The following is a 22,512-nucleotide window of genomic DNA, read 5'->3' as shown; positions in this document are numbered from 1 at the left end:
CCAAGTGGTGTGGTCACAGACACATGGGGGTTGACTACATTCTACTGTTTGGTGGCTTCTATAATAAGATTATAAACAAAGCTCTAAGGCACGTGTATAAATATGAAGGTCTGCAAAAGAATTTAGATGAGGTTAAAGGAAAAAGCAGGACAAGTGACTGCGGTCTGACTGTTCTGCCCTTCCAAGCCCGCCGTGAATTCCTTCAGACTTGAGGGGGGCTTTTCTCCTGGGCAATATGTCCTGCCTACAGCCTAAGAGATCTGTGCTTCTCATCGGCACTGGATTTATACCTAAGCTCCCTTGCTAGCTCATCTGATACTCTCCACAAGGAAGCCTGACTGTAAGCTCTTTACGGATCATTAGAGATTGTCTTGGTAAACTATAGAAGAATTTACACATACTTGGAAGAAGGACTCCCAGAAAATGTAAGGCAGATTCACAAAAGATAAATTCAAGACACACATTAGTCCAGATAGCTGGAGAACTTACTTTTATTCTTGTAGTTTTCATTCTAGTAAGTCAATAATCCAGTAACACATTTCCACAATTGATTTATATATATATATAAAAAAATCAAATCTTTAAATTGTACATAATTATCCTATGGCTCGAGTTTTTATTACTCTCCTTCAAGTCGGAAGAAAATGATCACGAAGTTTCACAGACAGTACAAGCCCACTGACAGACACTCAGGCTCGAGTCCTACATGAGAACTAACAGCCAGGGCCAAGCTGACCCGACCCCTGATGGGGTCCTGGCTCAGGGTCCCATAGTGAATTTGAAAATCCACAAGACGACATCAAAACTAGAGTGTGCATCATATAAAAACGTTTCACAGTAGAATAAAAGGTAGCATTAAAAAGTTACCCAATTTCAGTCATATTATATTGTCTTATAAATTAGCTCTCAAAATGCCTGATTAACTGGGACTTAATTGCAGATAGTTTTATTTTGTTTTTTTAAAAACTGTTTGCCCAGCATTTCCAAATGGTTATGCATTCAGTGTGACCTTTAAAATGTCAGAGTATGCTGTGCGCACTGCACGTGTCTGCTAGGCTGGGCTAGTATTTCCCACGGTGTAATATCAAAATTATTGAATAAAATGCCATTTAAAATCAGCAGGTCACTGATTTCCCTGAAGTAACATCATTAACAAAATATTCCAGGATCATGTTAAGAGTTGATTCAGTACATACAACTTTTAAGTTTAACTTGAGGGAAGGAAAAAAACCCTTTCACTTATTTGACTTTTTAATGTCTTTGATTTCTGTTTCTTCAATGGCCATCTCCATTTTCCAAATAATACTGATCTTATTAATTTTGACATGTCTTTATCTGTCTGTCTGTAGGCCCCCTTAGAACTTTTCTAAACTTTCATAATCAAGAGATCTTAATCAGTTATGCTCTGGAATAAAATTAGATAAGGAAAAACTTGTTTTGCAAAAATAAAAATCACTTCCCCATAGGACTGACAGAAACAAGCTACTCATGTTCATTTATTTGTGTTCCGCTGAAGACATTACTGAAATCTGTCCACTGGTTTACTTCCAAGAGGTCCACTAGGATTCTTCGGAATGTTTTAGGACTGGCTGTAGCTAGACTTCTGACTTCCATTTGCACCCTGCTCTCCTTCACTGTTCAAGTGGGGAAGAAAACGATTTCAGACCAATTAAAAGACTTATTTTCAACACTCTTAAGCCAACTAGTTTTTTAAAGTTATTCTGTGGTACGACTTTATAAAACATTCCAAACTGAGATGTACTTATTATTATTTTTTTCCAAACCATGATTTAAATGTAGGAAAATTAAAAGTCCAGAAGACTAGCATTTGGTTTTATGTTTTTATTCTCATTTAACAGCGCCCTTTCACACAACAGGCATCCTTAAAGCCAGTGAGCATAGAAACTCAATGCATTTAAATAAGGGTATGGGACTTCATTGTCATTACAGGTATCACTCAACATAGAGATTATAGAGATTCTGAACAAATGTCTTATAAAAGTCAATCTTACATATAAAATCATATTCCTACTAGTTATGAAAATCAAAAAGCATTCTTCCAAAAAAAATTACTGTCCAATGCATAATAAAATCATATGTAAATACAGCAAACCTCTGTAAGTCATAAAGAAACGTGGCAACTTTCTGGAAAATGCTGATTATTTATCATAAAAATAACTAAAACTGAAAGTACCAGTAACTGTGGCAATAGGATGATTGCCTTATCTTGTCCGTCATCATCTTGCAGCTTCGGGCCCTGCCACTAGTGGAGAGTCACTCAGGGAATTTCTGCAAAAAACGCATCCAAAGGCAGCTGCTTGAGTGGCTGACAGACGTCAATGTTACTTGCTTTCCAAGTGCTAACATGGACTTCTCAGATCTGCACCTCTTAATGCTATGCAACTAAATCATTTAAAATAAATCCTTATGCTGGGTAGTATTTCTTTCCTTTGGCTTTTTTCCCCTACTACAAATGATCTGATGTACACTGACAGCTGAGAACCACTGAACTTAATATACAGATCCTACTTAAAAAAAAAAAATCACCACAAACAACAACAACAACAACAAAAAGCACTTTTAACACAGTGATTTGTGTTTAACAAAACCAGGTTACTGTGTGCCATGGACCTTTGCATCACCCAAAGGCCAAAACTCTTCATTTATCTGCACAGTAGCGGATCAGTAATACAAATATTTGGGATCGCTATTGAAATTTATGACACACAGTAACAGCCAGGAGTGGGGGAAAAAGATGACATAATGTCAAGCTGACATGGGACCACCACCAAATTTTTATTCCTGGATTTCACATGAACTCACCTATGTCTATTCTGTCCCAATGTCTATACAGTCTATAGCCATATGTTGAGGGATACCTGTAATAGACCTGCCGCTGCGTTACTGGGAGAAGCTGCTACACAGGGGAGTAAATTAATCGACTTGTGAGACACAGATTAGATAATGCACACAACACTTTGGCGGGACGTTTAGGCAAAAAGTCTACCAGTCTACGGACAGTGGGAAACTGCAGATAACAGATGTGGTTAAACGGAGCTAGCGGCCTGAGCTAGCGGCCAGGTGTAAAGTACCTGCTGGGAGGAGGCCTGGGCTTCGGCATCTTGCTGAGAATGGCCGCCATCTCCTTTCTCTCGTCAAAGCTCTTCCACTGCTCATACAGCTTTAGAATGACCCTGATGATTTCCAAGATCTAGGAGACATTTGGAAAGTTTTCAGTAGAAATGTCAAAAAGCATTTAGTACATAGACGACACACGTCTCACGCCAGGCACCCCACAGAAAGCCGTGAGACAGAGCGGAGCAGAGACTGTGGGATGTGAAGCCTCGCTGCACCATGGCGCTGCTGACGTCAGGGCCTGTCCTGCCCGTTAGCCTGTTGGCATGTGCACCCTGACCTGGTTTCTGTCTATCTGCACCTTAAACCAAACCGGTGAAGAATTTGGAAGAAAGCCTAAAATCATGTTACTATCAAATACCTTTACTATCATTACGATTTAATGGGAAGTAGTCAACAAAAGGTGTTGATTCTGTTTCCTAATTCCCTCACTCTTCCTTGCCTGAGCAGACCCAACCTTGCAATCAATCCTAATTAATTCCAAGATTAGAATTAGAGTTAATTCTAATGCTCTCCACATTTCAGCAGAAAAGATTTTAAAAACAATGGGGGGAGGGGGAAGTACTTTGCAGACTAGAAACTGCTTTTTCAATCAATCAAATCAAAAACATAGCTTTCTTTATACCTAAACTGAAGAGAAATATAACTTCAATAATTAACATTTGACTCTTGCAGAACACATCTCTTAATTTTTTAATCAAAAAAATGTTTTAGGGCGCCAGGCAGTGGCAACCTGGTTAAGCGCTCACATTACAGTGCACAAGAACCCAGGTTCAAGCCCCTCATCCCCACCTACAGCGGAAAGCTTCACAAGCAAGACTGCAGGTGTCTCACTCCCTCTCTATCTCCCCCTCCCCTCTCAATTTCTGTCTCTAACCAGTAATAAAAAATATTCTAAAAAAAAACATTTTAGCTAGGTGAGCATTATACAATCCCAAGCTCAAGGTGAGTAAATATAACACTCATTTAAAAATGTTCAAGTACATATTCATCTATGGGAATTTTAAAGAATACCTTTTCCATATCCACAGAAAGCTCAGCAAACCACTGCCTGGCATCTTTCTGCTGTACAACACAGGCTACATGCAGGCAAGCTGGAAAGAAAATGAGAGGTGAAGACGCACGGCTCAGTGCGGATATGGGAACGTGTGAACCTTACTTAGTGTTGAAGATTGTTTAAGAGATGTGTTAACACACGAAAGAGAAAGAATCTCACAGGAGAGAGAGAGACAAGTCGGTCACAGTGGCACTCAGGTACATGGTTCCTTGGGGGACCCGACTGGAAGACTGAGACCAGCAAGGCCCCCTGTGCTTTAGTAACTGAGTCCTTTCCTAGGCTGCTAACAACACGATTCTCACTTGTGATTCTCACATGCATTCTCCAACACTTTAAACTGCTCGCAGCGATCAGTGCAACAACAACAACAACAAAAAGAGCTGTGAACTGGGGCTGGACAGTGGTGCAGCACCGGCTAAGACACATATCACCATGCCCAGGGACCCGGGGTCCAGCCCGCCTCCACCTGCAGGGGGACACTTCACCAGTGGTGAAGCAGGTCTGCAAGTGTCCATCTCTCTTCCTGTCTCCCTCACCTCTCTCAATCTCTCTGTCCTGTCAAATAAAAATGGGGAAAAAAAAAAAAAGGACGGGGGGTAGACAGCATAATGGTTATGCAAACAAACTGTCATGCCTGAGGCTCCAAAGTCCCAGGTTCAATCCCTTGCACCACCATAAGCCGCGGCGGCTAAGACCCACATAGTCAACGACTGCCACCTCTCCAGATTCAAAGGAGGTCTCGAAACTTTACATCAGGCTCAACCTGATGCTGTTAACTGGCTATGGAAGAAGGGCAAACGCTAGAAGAAGAAGAACCGTAAGCCAGAGCTGACCAGTGCTCTGGTTTAAAAAAAAAAAAAAAGGAAACAAAAAGGAAACAACAAGGCCTCTGGCCTCTGGGAGTGGTGGATCTGCAGTGCTGGCACCAAGCCCCAGTAATAACAAGCCTGGTGTCAAAAAGATCAAATAAATTCTGTAAGTCAACATGCTGATAAATTTCAGTATTGCCTTTGCTTTGCAGCTGTCTCTGTATCGTTGTTATTATCAATAGCACGGAATCCAGTTAGAAATTGACACAGTAGTACAGAATTCAATAATATAATCAAAGAGAACTTAGGACCAAAGCTAGTGCACTATATACAACACAGTTATGCAGAGTATTAAGTTACTAGGCTGTAAGAACGCAGACACAGCACACTGTCATGTTGTCTAATATGATTCCTCCAGAGCACCCTGGCTGTCCCGACTGCACTGCAGCTGTGAAGGGGGACAGTCCCTGCTCCGGCTGCCCTTCTGACTAACAGTGACACTCTAGGCAAGCAGGAACTCCAGTGTCAACTGACACACAGGTTGTTCCAGCTCAAAGCTATGAAGGAGGACTTAGGTTCAGGATGAAGTGAGACCAAAGGACTGAAATTATAGCAGGTAATTAACTCAAAAAATGTTATTAATGGGTGTGTGTGGGGAGATGACCTCATGTTTTACTGCCTCACCTACCGGGTCACTACAATAGGCAGTTTTAAAAACAGAAAATGCAGGGGGTTGGGTGGTGGCGTAGCGGGTTAAGCGCACGTGCCGCAAAGTGCCGGGACCAGTGTAAGGATTCCGGTTCAAGACCCCGGCTCCCCACCTGCGGTGGTGAAGCAGGTCTGCAGGTGTCTGTCTTTCTCTCTTCCTCTGTCTTCCCCTCCTCTCTAGAGTTCTCTCTGTCCTATCCAACAACGACAGCAATAACAACAACAGTAACATCAATGATAAACAACAAGGGCAACAAAAGGGAAAAAAAAAAAAGACTTAAAAAAAAAAAGAAAGAAAATACCGTGACAAGGGCATACATAAAGGAAATCAGAGACAGATGTCCTAACCTAGACTAAGACGATAGAGAACTGGAGAGCGAAGTAGACTGTCAAGAGGTAATGTCTGGCCCCTGGGCCCCACCTGCAGGGGGAAAGTTTCACAAGTGGTAGTGTTGCAGGTCTCTATCTATCTATCTCCCCCTTCCTCTCAATTTCTAGCTATCTCTATTCCATATAGTAAATAAAAAAATTTTTTTTAAAGAGGTGATATCTGGGATTCGACTTCCGGAGGCGGAGCTACGAGCAGCAGATCGCTTTCTCTCCTCTCCTCTCCTCTCCTCTCCTCTCCTCTCCTCTCCTCTCCTCTCCTCTCCTCTCCTCTCCTCTCCTCTCCCGGATCAACTAGGAATACCAACGGAGACCACCCGGGACCGAAACAAGACAGGACTAGAATGACCACAGGAACCCAGTAAATCACCCGTGAGTACAAACACGCGTGGCTGGTGACAGAGAGGAGAGAGGGGCCTAAGGAGAGATTAAGTGACTGCTAACAGTTCAGCAGTTTATCAGTGGAGACACCACCTCCAGTCTGCTCCACCAACAAGGGGACAGCTGAAGGGAGGAAAGGACTCCCCAGAGACTCACCAAGTGCAACTCTGAGTCTCCATTGCTACTGCCCTCAGAATCTGGAGCAGCAACAGGGAGGGACACCAGGGGACAGAGATCTAACCGGGAAACCCAGGAGAAGACCTATACCTCGGTGGCATAGCTGAGGGGCTGTGAAAGTCTCTTTGCATAACCACTGGGTTATCTCTGCCACACCCTGCTTTATCTCTTGGTCAGGAGTCAGTGATTAAGCTAAAAAGCCTATTGATAGTTTAAACGCCCTCAGGCACCCATAGCCTACAGGGAAGAAAAAAAAAGAGGCTTTTACACCACTGAGCTCCAACTCAGGGATTGAAAAAACTGTTAACTTCCACCACTGTAAACCCTTTAATTAACTTACTTAGACACAAGTCAATCCAGGCAACAGTGATCAATAATTTGAAAAGTACTGATAAAGGGAACTCATAACATAATATATAAAATGGTTAAAACAACAAGAAAAAATATTGGAGACTCGAACCAGGACAAGAGTCCAGCTAAAAGTCCTCCAGAGGGTGAAGCACAAAACAACGAGTTCAACATCCAAACATTAGCTAAGGAAATAATCACAGGAGTGAGTAAAGAATTTGAAAAAATTGTAATCAGAAATGCAGGAACAACAAATGAGAATATGGAAGAAAATTCTAATAATCTCATGGTTATTAGAGAGCTGAAAGCTGAAATTGCTGAGCTAAGAAGGCAACTAGCTGAACAAGCTAAAACAGTATCAGAGCAGGGCAACAAAACAGATGAACTCCAGAAAGCAGTAGAGGGCAGAGAGAATAGAATCTATGAGGCTGAAGACAGAATTAGCAAGATTGAGGATGAATTAGAGACAACTAAAAAAGAAGTAAGAGATCTCAAAAAGAGATTAAGAGATGCTGAAAACAACAACAGAGTCCTATGGGATGACTTCAAAAGAAACAATATACGCATTATTGGCTTACCAGAGGAAGAAAGAGAAGGGGAGGAAGAAAGCGTTCTCCAGGCCATAATAGCTGAAAATTTCTCTAGTCTAGACAACACCAAAGACATAAAGATTCAAGAAGCCCAGAGGGTCCCAAACAGAATTAACCCAGACCTAAAGACACCAAGACATGTCATACTTAGAATGGAAAGGAATAAGGATAAAGGAAGGATCCTCAAGGCTGCAAGAGAAAAACAAAGAGTCACCTACAAAGGAAAACCCATAAGATTAGCAGCAGACTTCTCCATACAAACACTACAGGCCAGAAGAGAATGGCAAGATATCTATCGAGTGCTCAATGAGAAAGGCTTTCAGCCAAGAATACTATATCCTGCTAGACTGTCATTCAGACTAGATGGAAGCATCAAAACCTTCTCAGACAAACAACAGTTGAAGGAAGCAACCATCACCAAGCCTGCCCTGAAAGAAGTTCTGAAAGGTCTCCTATAAACAACCAGACCACCACAAATAGAACATATATCAAAACACTCTAAAACTCTACAAGAATGGCGTTAAAATATCTTCAATCTTTGATATCAATAAATGTCAATGGCCTGAATTCACCTATTAAAAGACACAGAGTAGCAAGATGGATCAGAAAACACAACCCAACAATATGTTGTCTACAGGAAACTCACCTAACTCAACAAGACAAACACAGACTTAAAGTGAAAGGATGGAAAACTATCATATAAGCCAATGGCCCACAAAAAAGGGCAGGAACAGCTATTCTCATATCTGACATGATAGACTTTAAAATAGATAAGATTTAAAAAGATAGGAATGGACACTACTTAATGCTCAGAGGATCAGTCAATCAAGAGGACTTAACAATTATTAATATCTATGCACCCAATGAGAAGCCATCTAAATACATCAAACTTCTACTGAAAGAGCTACAGCAATATATTAACAGTAACACAATCATAGTAGGGGACTTCAACACCCCACTATCTCAACTTGACAGATCATCCAGGAAGAAAATCAGTAAAGACATAAGGGAGCTAAATGAAGAGATAGATAAACTAGAACTATTGGACATTTTCAGAGTCATTCATCCCAAGAAACCGGAATACACATTTTACTCAAATCCACATGGATCATTCTCAAGGATAGACCATACGTTAGGCCACAAAGACAGCATCAGCCAATTCAAGAGCATTGAAATCATCTCAAGCATCTTCTCAGACCACAGTGGAATTAAACTAACACTTAACAATCAACAAAAGATTAGTAACAGTCCCAAAATGTGGAAGCTCAACAGTACACTTCTTAACAACTTATGGGTCAAAGAGGAAATCAAGGAAGAAATCAAAATGTTTCGAGAGTTCAATGAAAATGAAGACACAAGCTATCAAAATATTTGAGATATCACTTCACTCCTGTGAGAATGTCACACATCAGAAAAGGTAACAGCAGCAAATGCTGGAGAAGGTGTGGGGTCAAAGGAACCCTCCTGCACTGTTGGTGGGAATGTCAATGGGTCCAACCTCTGTGGAGAACAGTCTGGAGAACTCTCAGAAGGCTAGAAATGGACCTACCCTATGACCCTGCAATTCCCCTCCTGGGGATATATCCTAAGGAACCCAACACATCCATCCAAAAAGATCTGTGTACACATATGTTCTTGGCAGCACAATCTGTAATAGCCAAAACCTGGAAGCAACCCAGGTGTCCAACAACAGATGAGTGGCTGAGCAAGTTGTGGTCTATATACACAATGGAATACTACACAGCTGTTAAAAATGGTGACTTCACCGTTTTCAGCTGCTCTTGGATGGACCTTGAAAAAATCATGTTGAGTGAAATAAGTCAGAAACAGAAGGATGGATACGGGATGATCTCACTCTCAGGCCGAAGTTGAAAAACAAGATTAGAAAAGAAAACACAAGTCGAACCTGAAATGGAATTGGAGTATTACACCAAAGTAAAAGACTCTGGGGTGGGTGGGTAGGTGGGGAGAATACAGGTCCATGAAAAATGATGAATGAAATAGTGGGGGTTGTATTGTTAAATGGGAATCTGGGGAATGTTATGCATGTACAAACTATTGTATGTACTATTTGAATGTAAAACATTAATTCCCCAATAAAGAAATAAATTATTTAAAAAAAGGTGATATCTAAACTAATACTTAAAAAAATGAGTATGAGAACAGAGACATATATATATATATATATATATATATATATTAAAATACAGTTGTAGTTTTTACCCAGAAATTGGGAGGACCACTAAATCTCAACTTCGACCCCTGATGTCACATATACGAGAATGACACTTTAGGTCTCATATTTAGAAATAAAGAAGCAGATGTGGTCCGGGAGGTGGCGCAGTGGATAAAGCACTGGATTCTCAAGCATGAGGTCCCGAGTTCAGTCCCCGGCAGCACATGTACCAGAGTGATGTCTGGTTCTTTCTCTCCCCTCCTCTTTCTCATTAATTCATTAATAAATAAATAAATTCTTTAAAAAAGAAAATGAAGCAGATAAGGTCAAAATAGAATGAGTAAACAGGAACCAGTGAAAATAAGTCTGATTGGCAAATAAATGAGTGAGAGAACAGAAATACAGAAATCAGTAGAACGGGACAGAAACTGGCAAATGTCTAATGTGGCAGAAGAAGCTCTACAAGACAGTCAACTCTTCCAACCCTACAGACTGACTAGTCACCCCTAAATGTCACAATTGAGGGAATAAGCCCAAATTAACTAACTTTCTCACAACTGTAAAGAAAATAAGGTTTCAACCCAGGACTCTTTGCCTCCACAGACTACCCTAACCAGTGACAGCACTAACTCCCACAGAGGACAGAATGGTAGCTGGCTTCCCTCTAAGGCAGTCAGCGCAGATGCTCTCTATTTACCCTGTAAGGGTTTATCTGGGCTCAGGAAATGAGAGACAGACAGGTCCAGCTGCTTTATAAGTCACCATTAGTAGGGGCTGCGCAGTGATGCACCCCGTTAAGCACACAAAGCACCATGTGCACAGACCCACTGCAGGACTTGGGTTCGAACCCTGCTCCCCAAATGCAGCAGGGAGCCTTCCTCAGCCGTGAAGCAGGTCTGCAATTGCTTATCTTTATCCCTCTCTATCACCTCTCCCCCTCTCAATTTCACTCTATCTCGTCCAATAAAAAACAGGAAGAAGGGGGGGGGTGGCGGTGCACCAGCTTGAGCACACGCATTACAATGAGCAAGGACCTGGGTTTGAGCTCCTGGTCCCCACCTGCAGGGGGAAAGCTTTGTGAGAAGTGAAGCAGGGCAGCAGGTGTCTGTCTGTCTCTCTCCCTCTGTCTCCACCCTCCCTCTCAATTGCTGGCTGTTTCTATTCAATAAATAAGTGTAGATTAAATAATAATAATAATAGTAAGTTATATACAGAAAGAAAAAAAAAGGCCACTAGGAGTGGTGGATTCATATTTTCAGCACCGAGCTCCAGCAATAACCCTGGAGGCAAAAACAAACAAGCAAACCAAAGTTACAGTTAGTATTAGCGACGTAATGCTGCACGACCCCCCACCACTGAATATTCAATCGCAAGGATTCGTTATTTCACAGAACATACAACAAAGTGAAGAGGGTGACACTTCTTTTAGGATGACCCGAACAGGCTGATGACAGGGAGGCAGGCACTGTGTCTACGTACCTAGAGCGATCATGAAGGGAGGGTACAGGAGGCAGAGGTCAGTTCTGTAGGTGTCATTCACTATCCTCCTGTAGAAAAGTAAAGTCTATCATTCCTGAAAGCAAAATGACCTCAGGATCATACATCACCCCAACCCTACAGCACGCCAGATTTCCTACTCTTGTACACATTTAATTCTTTTTATATAAACATGTGAAGAAAACAGCAAGGGTGGAAAAAGTGAAAAGCAAGAATGCAATAGTGAGTTACCATTTTAAGGAATAAAATGCAGCTGAATGTTTTGAAAACATCACAAATATAAAAGAGAATGTTCTCCTGACGTATTAAAAATTGTAAAATCAGACTGGAAGCCAGAAATCATGAGATGAGTATGTTAAGCTCCGCCAAAAAGTATGTGGGTTATTTTAAGGAAAAATTTTATGTAAACAATCTGTTCTGCTTAAGAACGAAATCTAACGGAGCTATTCATAAAATAAATAATCTAAATAACCATACCATTTTAGCACACATACCAGTATATTTATTAAAATTCAATTGAGCAGGGATGGTAGGTGTTCATGTGACAATTCAAAGATCTGGCTAGGGAGGAGGTCTCTCTCTCTTTCTCTTTCCCTCCCCCTTTCCATCTCAATTTCTCTATACCCTAAATTAAATATATGTGTGTGTGTATATTTCTCTCTTCTAGCTCAGCTTCTTATCCTAAATTAAATACATATGTATAATGTATATAATATATAGAACCAATAAGCAGATATTTCTCTCTTCTAGCTCAGCTTCTTATCCTAAATTAAATACATATGTATAATGTATATAATATATAGAACCAATAAGCAGATATTTCTCTCTTCTAGCTCAGCTTCTTATCCTAAATTAAATACATATGTATAATGTATATAATATATAGAACCAATAAGCAGATATTTCTCTCTTCTAGCTCAGCTTCTTATCCTAAATTAAATACATATGTATAATGTATATAATATATAGAACCAATAAGCAGATATTTCTCTCTTCTAGCTCAGCTTCTTATCCTAAATTAAATACATATGTATAATGTATATAATATATAGAACCAATAAGCAGATATTTTCCCCTCCCTCTTCTATCTCAATTTCTCTTATCCTAATTACATATATATATATATATATATATATATATTTGTATATATATATATACCCAGTAAGCAGATATTTTACTAAAGATTAAGTAACTCTGGACACTAATTTAATTATTTTTTGTTGTCATTTTGTTTCTTTTGATCAGAGCATTGCTAGAAGAAGAAGAGCACTGCTCAGCTCTGCTGGGGATTGAACCTGGGAGCTTTGGTGCGTCAAGCATGAAAGTCTCTTTGCATACCCATCATCCTGCGTCGCCAGCCCTAGTCACCTCCATGTTTAGTTGTCAGCCTCTCTAGTAACATGTGAGTAACACCAAGAATAACTTCTGTTCTAATTACCATGCAAGGGGAAGCAGCATGTCTTCTTGGCCCATGTCCTGCACATACTGGAGCAAAGGTCTATAAGGATGATACACTATCAAGCAACAATCCTAGAAACAGTTTAAAAAATGTGTATGTATAAGACAGATTTATTACAACACAAAGACTGACCACCAACCAACTGAAGTGTATCTGTCTGTGTCAGCATTTTTCCTGACTCCCGCTCGGGCCCCGCTTACTCTGGGAAGCAGGCAGCCTGGCAGCCTCTCTAAGCTCTCAGGGGAGGTGGCGCTCTCTCTGGATAGACCTGGGCAAATGGGCTGGCAGGCAGTCAGCAGCCATCCCTTAGAGGCTCAAAAGTGTCACATCTGCGACACGCTAAGACCTCTTATCAGCCTATGAATCTGTAATTCCCAACTGGAGGTCTCTCTCTCTGCTAAAGAACCCATCTACCCTGAGTAGTAACATGCACATATACAAATTGTGCGGAGCTCATAGCTGCTTAATGTCCTCATTGGTTTGCTTGTAATTCTTTTATTACAGCTGCCGCAGAAAGCTTTCTCCATCTCAGATAGGTTTTACACATTATTTCACACGTTTCCAAAGAGAATGGAGGTAATGATGTTACTAGGTACTATGATTTCACCACATATTATTTCACATATATTATTTGGATGGCTTTTAAATGTACCTCCCTGCAAGTCATTTTTTTCAAATAATGCCTGACTTCACTAAACTTGACAAGTTTACTCTATTAATCACAAGGAGAGAATACACTTACCATTAGTTCTAAAAGATAGAATTCACATTCTAGTATCTGTTAAAAATTATAAATACCAACATGAAACTAAATTAGATAAAGTCTACTTGGTCAAACATGACTTATACATATTACAGCAATTTACTACAAATGCAACCAAAATATTTAAATCCAGGAAAAAACCAGAATAGCTTGAATAAAATCACACATATCAAACAATTAAGGATGTACTATTATACAACTGGTGCGATTAAACTTCTAAAGCATTCTAGTCCTTCCAAGGAATAGTCAGCACCATGTAAGCGCTCTTACTACTTCCACTCAACAGATGTAACAGTGTCATTATTTCTACTCGTTCCTTCTTTTACTTTACAATATAAATCAGTAATGGGAAAAAAAATACTAAAGTTAAAGCAAACATTTTTTAAATGGAAGAACTCCCATGCAAGGTGGAGAAAGAAAATGCGTTACAGTATCAACAGAAATCGATCTTCTAAAGGGCTTTTAATGGAGACCCCTAATGGAGGTCTTCATAGTGACCCACTGTACTAGTCCTCAGACCAGATTGCACCTTATCAATATATCACCCAGAAACATCTGGAAGACACTAAGGCATAAGCCCCAAGCCTGACCGTTGGGACTCAGCTGTCTGAGTAGGAGCAGCTCATTTCATAGACATCCACGGTTAATAACCACTGCCAGGAACTACTTTGATTAACGGCAGAAGGAAATAAACTTTAATTATAGTCTATACTCTTTTATTTTATTTTTTTTTTAAATTATTTTTGAGAGAGATGCAGAGAGAGACACAGAGAGAAACACCAGAGCACTGCTCAGCTCTGGCCTACAGTCTATATTCTCACAGTGTTTCAATGGTCACTTCTAGGAGACTAGACAGTTTATTCTCATGTAAAATGAAGTTAGTTTCTATACAGGTACTTGACAAGTGCTTTAGCTTTGTATAACATACTTACATGGTTCATCCTATAAGGAAACTCCTTTGGAAAAGCATATGAAAATCTAGTTTTCACTACAAAAAAAAAAAAAAAAAAATTAACTTAAACTGAGAAAGTGAGGTGAATCAAATCAGAATCTCATTAACACTGGAGAGTATTAGAGGTCGAGCTAAGCTGACTGTCTGCCTCCAGGGCGATCACTGGCTCGGTGCCTGCACTACGAACCCACCGCTCCGGGAGGCTATTTTTCCCTTTTGTTGCCCTTGTTGTTTATCGTTGTTGGATAGGACAGAGAGAAATCGAGAGAGATGGGGAAGGCAGAGAGGGGGAGAGAAAGACAGACACCTACAGCCCTGCTGGCGCCCTAAACTGATTTTTTTTCTTTAGAATTTATTTATTTATTTATTCATGACATCACTCTGGTATACGTGCTGCTGGGGACTGAACTCAGGACCTCATGGCGAGAGTCCGATGCTTTATTCACTGTGCCACCTCCCAGACACCTAAACTGATTTCTATACGAGCTCTTGGAGATGCTTAGAAAGCAGTTCTTATTTTTTTTTCTTCTTATTATCTTTATTGATTTATTGGATAGAAACAGCCAGAAATCAAGAGGAAAGGGTTGGATAGAGAAGAAGAGAGACAGAGAGACACCTACAGCCCTGTTTCACCACTCGTGAAGCTTTCCCCTGCAGGTGGGGACCCGGGACTCGAACCTGGGTGCTTGTACGTTGTAGTGTGTGCTCAACCAGGTGCGCCACCACCCGGCCCCTTGCCAGTTCTTGTTTTTAGGCTCAGGGAAAAACTGGTGGCAGGACATGCTAGACCCCACTATATTACAATAGTTTCAATAACTGAGATAAGTTCTGCTGCCTCAAAAATAAAGGAGTTTGAAAAAAAAATGACAATGTTTTATGTTCTACAATGGAGGTTTTCTATTCTCCAATGATTTATGTTATGCATTCTATGATGTATATCTTTTTTAAAATTAATTTTAAAAAGGAAACATTAACAAAACCATAGGATAAGAGGGGTACAACTCCACACAGTTCCCACCACCAGAACTCTGTATCCCATCCTCTCCCCTGACAGCTTTCCCATTCTCTATCCCTCTGGGAGCATGGACCCAGGGGCATTGTGGGGTGCAGAGGGTGGGAGGTCTGGCTTCTGTAACTGCTTCCCCGCTGCACATGGGCGTTGGCAGCCATATGATATGTATCTTACACACACACACATAGTGAAGCTACTAGTATTAGAAGGGAGACATAACTAAGAAGATCGAAACAGCCAGTCGCTGCTGCTGACATCTAGTCAGTTAGTCTTACTAATCTGTACTTTTACATTTCCTAAAAACAGGGGTTTATGTGCAAAGCCATCTAGGCCTTTCTTCATCCTCTAATACACATGCGCAGCTTCTGAGTCCCTGAGGTACTAAAATGCCACTGAGAGCCATCAATCTTCCATCCCATTTAGACAGTATGGATGCACACCAAGTCCCCTTTCTTAACTTTCTTTTGTTTTATTAAAATAAGAACATGTTGTAGCCAGTTACTGTAGTAATCTTCTCACAATATGTAGACATATCATTCAGTTGTATGCCTAAGACCAATACAACACTACATGTCAATTTTTAAAAAAAATATTTATTCACTCGTTTCCTTTGTTGTTTTATTGTTGTAGTTATTATTGTTATTGATGTTGTCATTGTTGGACAGGACAGAGAGAAATGGAGAGAGGAGGGGAAGACAGAGGGGGAGAGAAAGACAGACACCTGCAGACCTGCTTCACCGCCTGTGCAGTGACTCGCCTGCAGGTGAGGACTAAGCTCCTTTTATGAGAGACCTAGAGTACTCACATTTATGGGAATAGTTGGCCGAGGGGTTGGGGAGACAGCATAATGGTTATGCAAAAGACCTTCATGTCTCAGGCTCTTAGGTCCCAGGTTCAGTTCCCAACAGCATCATAAACCAGAGCTGAGCAGTGTTCTGACATCTCTCTCTCTCTCACCCACGTGTGTGTGTGTGTGTGTGTGTGTGATTTATTTGGGTAGAGACAGAGAAATCAAGAGAGAAGTGTGGAAATACAAAGGGAGAGAGACACCTGCAGCCCTGCTTCACCGCTTGCAAAGCTTCCCCCCTACAAGTGGGGACTGGAGGCTTGAACCAGATCCCGGCGCACCACCAGCTGCCACCCCCTGTACCTCTCATTAAAATAAGTAAAAACTTGTGGTCCGGGAGGTGACGCAGTGGATAAAGCTGTGGGCTGTCAAGTAAGCAGTCCTCAGCTAAATCCCCAGCAGCACAACATGTGCCAGAGTGATGTCTGGTTCTTTCTCTATTTTTCTCATTAATAAATAAAATCTTAAAAAAAAAAAGAGGGAAAAGAAAGATAAATAAATAAAATAAAGTAAGTAAAAACTTAAGAAAAAAAGAACTGGGGTGGGGAGACAGCACACTGATTCTGCAAAAGGTTTTCATGCCCGAGGCTCTCCCGCCCCAGGTTTAATCCCCAGCACCACCACAAATTACAACCGAGCAATGCTTTCTCTGTGGGCGACTTTTTCTTCGTATATCTCTCGTTAAAAATAAAGAGAGAAAAAATACTAAAAATGACTTCAAATTTGTTGTATCTCAGTTTTATTTTCAGCCAGATGCACTAGCCATAGTGGTGACCTCAAGACATATAACAAACCCAACTAGTCTCATATAACGCCAAGTATCTACCCAATAGAGCTTTCTCTAGAACTGCATTCTTCAAGTTAAACAAAGGTTTAGCACTTACACACAGAAGTAGCAGCAGAAATCAGTCTTGTATTTGAGACTACTCCAAATTCCTAGGGAGGAAGCGAGAGGTCAGGGAGGTAGGAGCAGCAGGCAGCCGAGAGACCGCGCGGTCCCTGCTCTTACAGTCTGCTCGCCTCCCACCTGCATAAGGCGCAGAGAACTTGCACACATAAAGCACCCAGCTGCAAGGGTAGTGCTTTTCCTTCAAGATGCCACAGTCAAAGCCAACTAAACCCAGGACCTTCTGCTTGAGGACCCGGTGCTTTATCCACTGCACCGCCTTCTGGTGGCTGAAAGCTGTCTTAGTGTTACCCCTAGGAGAGCCAACTGTCATTACTTTAGACAGAAGCTGGGAAATCTATTATGAATACTGTTAAATAATAACTAAAAAGAAAAACGAAGCAAAAGGAATGTAAATTTACTAGGCAGACATTCGTCCATTGCTAATCAGAGCACTGCTATGCTCCAGTTTACGGTGGTGGGAACTGAAACTGGGACTTATGGCGCCTCAGGCTTCAAAGTCGATCTGCGTAACCGCTATGCTGTCTCCACAGCCCAAGTGCATATATTTTAAGTTCTGTTTATCATCTTTATTTATTGGATAGGGACAGTCAGAAATCGAGATGGCAGGGGGAGACAGAGAGGGAGAGAAACAGAGAGACACCTGACGCACCTGCTTTACCGCCCCAGAAGCTTTCTCCCTGCAGGAGGGGCCCAGGAGCACCGACTCGGGTCCTCGGCCTCGTGACGTGTGCGCTCAGCCAGCTGTGCCGCTGTCTGCCCCCCAAAGCATATATTTTCTAAAGACCACTTAGTGTCTCCTACTGCTTTAGATTTCTCTCAAAAACACTAAAAGGATTCGGTGTATTGCACAAAAGTAAAGGCCTGGGGGAGGGGCGGGGGGGGCTTTCAGGTCCTGGTCCGAGACGACAGAGGGCGGGGCGAGAGTGCGGCGCAGAGAATCGCGCGACTTCACCCATGTACTGGAGACCATGTGTGCCCTCCAATAAAGACATATATTAATACTGAAAGGGAAATAAAGAGGAGAGGAACTGGTCTCAGATAAAAGTTCTTTTCTCTTTCCATCTCCTGGCCTAGCCACCTTCACTGCCCACTCTCCACAGCAACTGTCACCCTACCCCTTGTCCTGCCCGCCCTATGATCTCGTGGGGAATGAGCAGCAGGCAGTAGGGGAGAAAGTGGGATGTGGGAAGCATTCGGAGCCTAAGAGGTTGCTGGCATTTATGAAGGACTATGTTGCTTTGTTGCGGAACAAAGCAGTTAAGTGACATGGGATTAGGAAGAGCCTCCCGGGGATCGTTAGTATTTCTATTCTAGTTTCTGAATCTCTCTGTTGCCTGGTTTCCTTATTATGAAGACATCATTATTATCTATCTCCTGCAGCTTACGGTGAGGAGTAAGTCACTTGTTCTTATAAAAAGAATCAGAACAGCACTCGATACAGTATTAAGTGCTAAATGAGGGTATAAAATAAAGCTAGGTATGTACTTGTTTGGTTTCTGTACAAATCTCTGTACTTTTCACTATTTTCAGTATTGAAAGTACTTGCTCCTATTTTCAGACTGAGCATGTAAGCACTGGGACAGACGATGAAGAACAGAAAGCAATTTCATACCTCTACTTTGGATGCTAAAAACACACAGGTAGGAGCCATTAGTACAGGATCTATACTTTTCAGAGAATACCTATAATGCGATAAAACAAAAATTACATGTCTTCCATATGAGAAACACTAAAAAAAATAAATAAATAAAAAATAAAGCATCACAATCTGTGCAAGTCATCACCACTAGAGAGTTTCAAATAGCAGAGCGCACGCCCAAAGGAAACAGTCCTACCTGGCATAGAATCTCTTGAAATAGACCGTAGCAGTGGCAATGACTTGCTGTCTTAATTTAAGATGTTCGCCTAATGCTTGGATGACTAAAAGAGAAATAATAAAGTCGTAAGGATAGTTCCTGGTACCGTAGTATTAAAATTGAACAATATCTCCTATGGTTCAATCAGGATCATACTTGCCTTTAAAAATGAGAAAAGCCTATATATGAATCATAGTGGCCTAACATTAGTATTTGCAAATTTGTTTAAAAAACAAACATGTATGTACAAACAACAATAAAATAGATAATATTCCTGCTGTCAATACTTTCTCCTAAGCATTTTCTCTATAATAATATATAAAAATAAAATGGCAGGTAGCTTTCAAACCAAAGAATTCGTCCCCACAGTACTCTGCATTGATGCATCTGAGTGCAGGAGCAATAAATCGTAGATGCTTAGAGACTGATGAGCGCTTTTAGAACATAAACATAAACATAAACATTTACAGCTTCGGCTGTAAACAGAGCACGCTGAGCTGGCCGCTCCCACTAAACCGCCCGCCGCACAGAATGATCATGTCATCATGTAATATAGTCGTACAATGCAGTCATCTAACGCGATGTGTAATATGGTCGTGTGATGCAGTCATCTAACGCGGCCGTGTGACATAATTGTGTACTAAAGTCCTCTAAGGCGGCCTGTGACATAATCGTATACTGAAGTCCTCTAAGGCGGCCGTGTGACATAATCGTGTACTGAAGTCCTCTAAGGCGGCCGGCCGTGTGACATAATCGTGTACTGAAGTCCTCTAAGGCGGCCTGTGACATAATCGTATACTGAAGTCCTCTAAGGCGGCCGTGTGACATAATCGTGTACTGAAGTCCTCTAAGGCGGCCGTGTGACATAATCGTGTACTAAAGTCCTCTAAGGCGGCCTGTGACATAATCGTGTACTGAAGTCCTCTAAGGCGGCCTGTGACATAATCGTGTACTGAAGTCCTCTAAGGCGGCCGTGTGACATAATCGTGTACTGAAGTCCTCTAAGGCGGCCAGCCGTGTGACATAATCGTGTACTGAAGTCCTCTAAGGCGGCCGTGTGACATAATCGTGTACTAAAGTCCTCTAAGGCGGCCTGTGACATAATCGTGTACTGAAGTCCTCTAGGGCGGCCGTGTGACATAATCGTGTACTGAAGTCCTCTAGGGCGGCCGGCCGTGTGACATAATCGTGTACTGAAGTCCTCTAAGGCGGCCTGTGACATAATCGTGTACTAAAGTCCTCTAAGGCGGCCTGTGACATAATCGTGTACTGAAGTCCTCTAGGGCGGCCGTGTGACATAATCGTGTACTGAAGTCCTCTAGGGCGGCCGGCCGTGTGACATAATCGTGTACTGAAGTCCTCTAAGGCGGCCTGTGACATAATCGTGTACTAAAGTCCTCTAAGGCGGCCTGTGACATAATCGTGTACTGAAGTCCTCTAGGGCGGCCGGCCGTGTGACATAATCGTGTACTGAAGTCCTCTAGGGCGGCCGTGTGACATAATCGTGTACTGAAGTCCTCTAAGGCGGCCGTGTGACATAATCGTGTACTGAAGTCCTCTAAGGCGGCCGCCATTCAGCCGCCAGCCCCGCCAGCCCCGCTCACCGTTGGTGAAGAAGATCTGCAGCTTCCAGTGCTCCTCCTCCGACAGGAACTTCAGGTCCTTCTGCCGCTCCTTCAGCAGGTCCTGCTTATCCAAAATCCACTGCAGGCTGCGGGGCAAGCGTGCCAAGTCGGCTCTCGAAGCCCAGTCCCCACCGCACCCCGCACCCTTGACCCGCACCCCGCAGCACCCATGACCCGCACCCCGCAGCACCCATCACCCGCACCCTTGACCCCGCAACCATGACCCGCACCCCGCAGCACCCATGACCCCGCGCCCATCCCCCCGCGCCCATCCCCCGCGCCCATCCCCCCGCATCCATCTCCCGCGCCCATCCCCCCGCATCCATCCCCCCCGCCCATCCCCCGCATCCATCCCCCGCGCCCATCCCCCGCGCCCATCCCCCCGCATCCATCCCCCCCGCCCATCCCCCGCATCCATCCCCCGCGCCCATCCCCCGCGCCCATCCCCCGCATCCATCCCCCGCGCCCATCCCCCCGCATCCATCCCCCGCGCCCATCCCCCGCATCCATCCCCCGCGCCCATCCCCCGCGCCCATCCCCCCGCATCCATCCCCCGCGCCCATCCCCCGCATCCATCCCCCGCGCCCATCCCCCCGCATCCATCCCCCGCGCCCATCCCCCGCATCCATCCCCCGCGCCCATCCCCCGCGCCCATCCCCCGCATCCATCCCCCGCGCCCATCCCCCGCATCCATCCCCCGCGCCCATCCCCCCGCATCCATCCCCCGCATCCATCCCCCGCGCCCATCCCCCGCGCCCATCCCCCGCGCCCATCCCCCGCATCCATCCCCCGCGCCCATCCCCCCGCATCCATCCCCCGCATCCATCCCCCGCGCCCATCCCCCGCGCCCATCCCCCGCATCCATCCCCCGCGCCCCGCAGCCCGCGCCCTCACTAGTGGGAGCTCTGCCAGAAGTTCCCGGCCATGGCCCAGCGCGCGCCCTGACGAGAAAGCGCCGGCGGGGGGAGCGGCCCGCGCGGCGACCATAGACGCGACCCGCCCGGCAGACGCCACCGGCCCCACACTCAGCGCCGCGGCGCCCCGCACCAGGACGGCACCGGAAGTCCGTGGCCGCCGGCCGGCAACGCGCCGCCGCGCACATCCGTTCCGGGGCGCGCAGAAGGTTCCGGGCCGCCGACTAAAGGCAGGAAGCGGCGCTGTCGCAGAGTCTCGCGGCGATCGGGCGAGTCTCGCGAGAGCTGCAGGCCCGCGTCCGCCGTGCTGCGCCGGCGCAGCCGAGGCCCCGGCTGGGAGTGAGGCCGGAGCGTCCGCGCGGGGGCGCCCGAGAGGCGGTAGGACGTGAAGCGGCCCGTTCGTGGAATGGGCAGGAAGACGCAAGTAAGAGCGCGGCGGATGACGTGGCCCCGGAGGTGGCGCGGTGGATAAAGCACTGGACTCTCAGGCGTGACGTCCGGAGTTCGATCCCCGGCCGCACATGTGCCGGCGAGATGTCTGGGTCTTTCTCTCTCCTATCATTTCTCATGAGTAAACGAGTTCTTAAAAAAGAATAGAGGGGCCGGGCGGGGGCGCAGCGGGTTAAGCGCAGGTGGCGCAAAGCGCAGGACTGGTGTCAGGATCCGGGTTCGAGCCCCCGGCTCCCCACCTGCAGGGGAGTCACTTCACAGGTGGTGAAGCAGGTCTGCAGGTGTCTGTCTGTCTCTCCCCCTCTCTGTCTTCCCCTCCTCTCTCCATGTCTCTCTGTCCTATCCAACAACAACGACAACAATAATATTAAGTACAACAACATTAAAAAAAACAAACAAGGGCAACAAAAGGGAAAATAAATAAATAAAAAATAAATATTTTTGCCTCCAGGGATCCTC

At 44.0% G+C, this 22,512-nt stretch overlaps 1 protein-coding gene across 7 annotated transcripts; it reads right to left on the bottom strand.

Annotated features, from left to right (window-relative positions):
* Positions 1-473: 473 nt before the first annotated feature.
* On the bottom strand, positions 474-21,799 carry CCNC (cyclin C). 7 transcript variants are annotated; one of them, XR_009549635.1, is made up of 14 exons: positions 21,584-21,797; positions 20,669-20,775; positions 19,044-19,128; positions 18,821-18,890; positions 17,183-17,234; positions 14,420-14,475; positions 13,467-13,502; positions 12,704-12,795; positions 11,248-11,315; positions 4,150-4,229; positions 3,093-3,211; positions 2,824-2,879; positions 2,195-2,289; positions 1,484-1,634 (listed from the first exon to the last, which is right to left on the bottom strand). XR_009549635.1 is itself a non-coding variant. In XM_060190720.1 (13 exons), the coding sequence occupies exons 1-12, from the start codon at positions 21,613-21,615 to the stop codon at positions 2,238-2,240; spliced, it is 849 nt and encodes a 282-aa protein (XP_060046703.1). In that variant the 5' UTR covers positions 21,616-21,794; the 3' UTR covers positions 474-1,634; positions 2,195-2,237. The 7 variants fall into 7 exon arrangements, 6 of the variants coding, with proteins under 6 accessions (XP_060046703.1, XP_060046701.1, XP_060046700.1 ...); XM_060190720.1 differs by lacking the exon at positions 2,824-2,879 and having other exon boundaries at positions 474-1,634; positions 21,584-21,794; XM_060190717.1 differs by lacking the exon at positions 1,484-1,634 and having other exon boundaries at positions 1,828-2,289.
* Between the last annotated feature and the right edge of the window lie 713 nt (positions 21,800-22,512).

Source organism: Erinaceus europaeus, chromosome 4 (genome assembly GCF_950295315.1).
Source record: "Erinaceus europaeus chromosome 4, mEriEur2.1, whole genome shotgun sequence".
Taxonomy (NCBI): Eukaryota; Metazoa; Chordata; class Mammalia; order Eulipotyphla; family Erinaceidae; genus Erinaceus; species Erinaceus europaeus.
The sequence above is the reverse complement of the archived record's forward strand: the minus strand, read 5'-3'. Positions and strand labels throughout refer to the sequence as shown.

Excerpts from the sequence above, each read along its gene's own strand:
- CCNC (XM_060190716.1), bottom strand. The coding sequence starts at position 21,615 with ATGGCCGGGAACTTCTGGCAGAGCTCCCACTA. Across the intron at positions 18,891-19,043 it reads TTCAAGAGATTCTATGCCAG|GTATTCTCTGAAAAGTATAG; the intron begins GTAGGACTGTTT and ends ATCGCATTATAG. Across the intron at positions 14,476-17,182 it reads TTCTGCTGCTACTTCTGTGT|TGAAAACTAGATTTTCATAT; the intron begins GTAAGTGCTAAA and ends TTTTTTTTGTAG.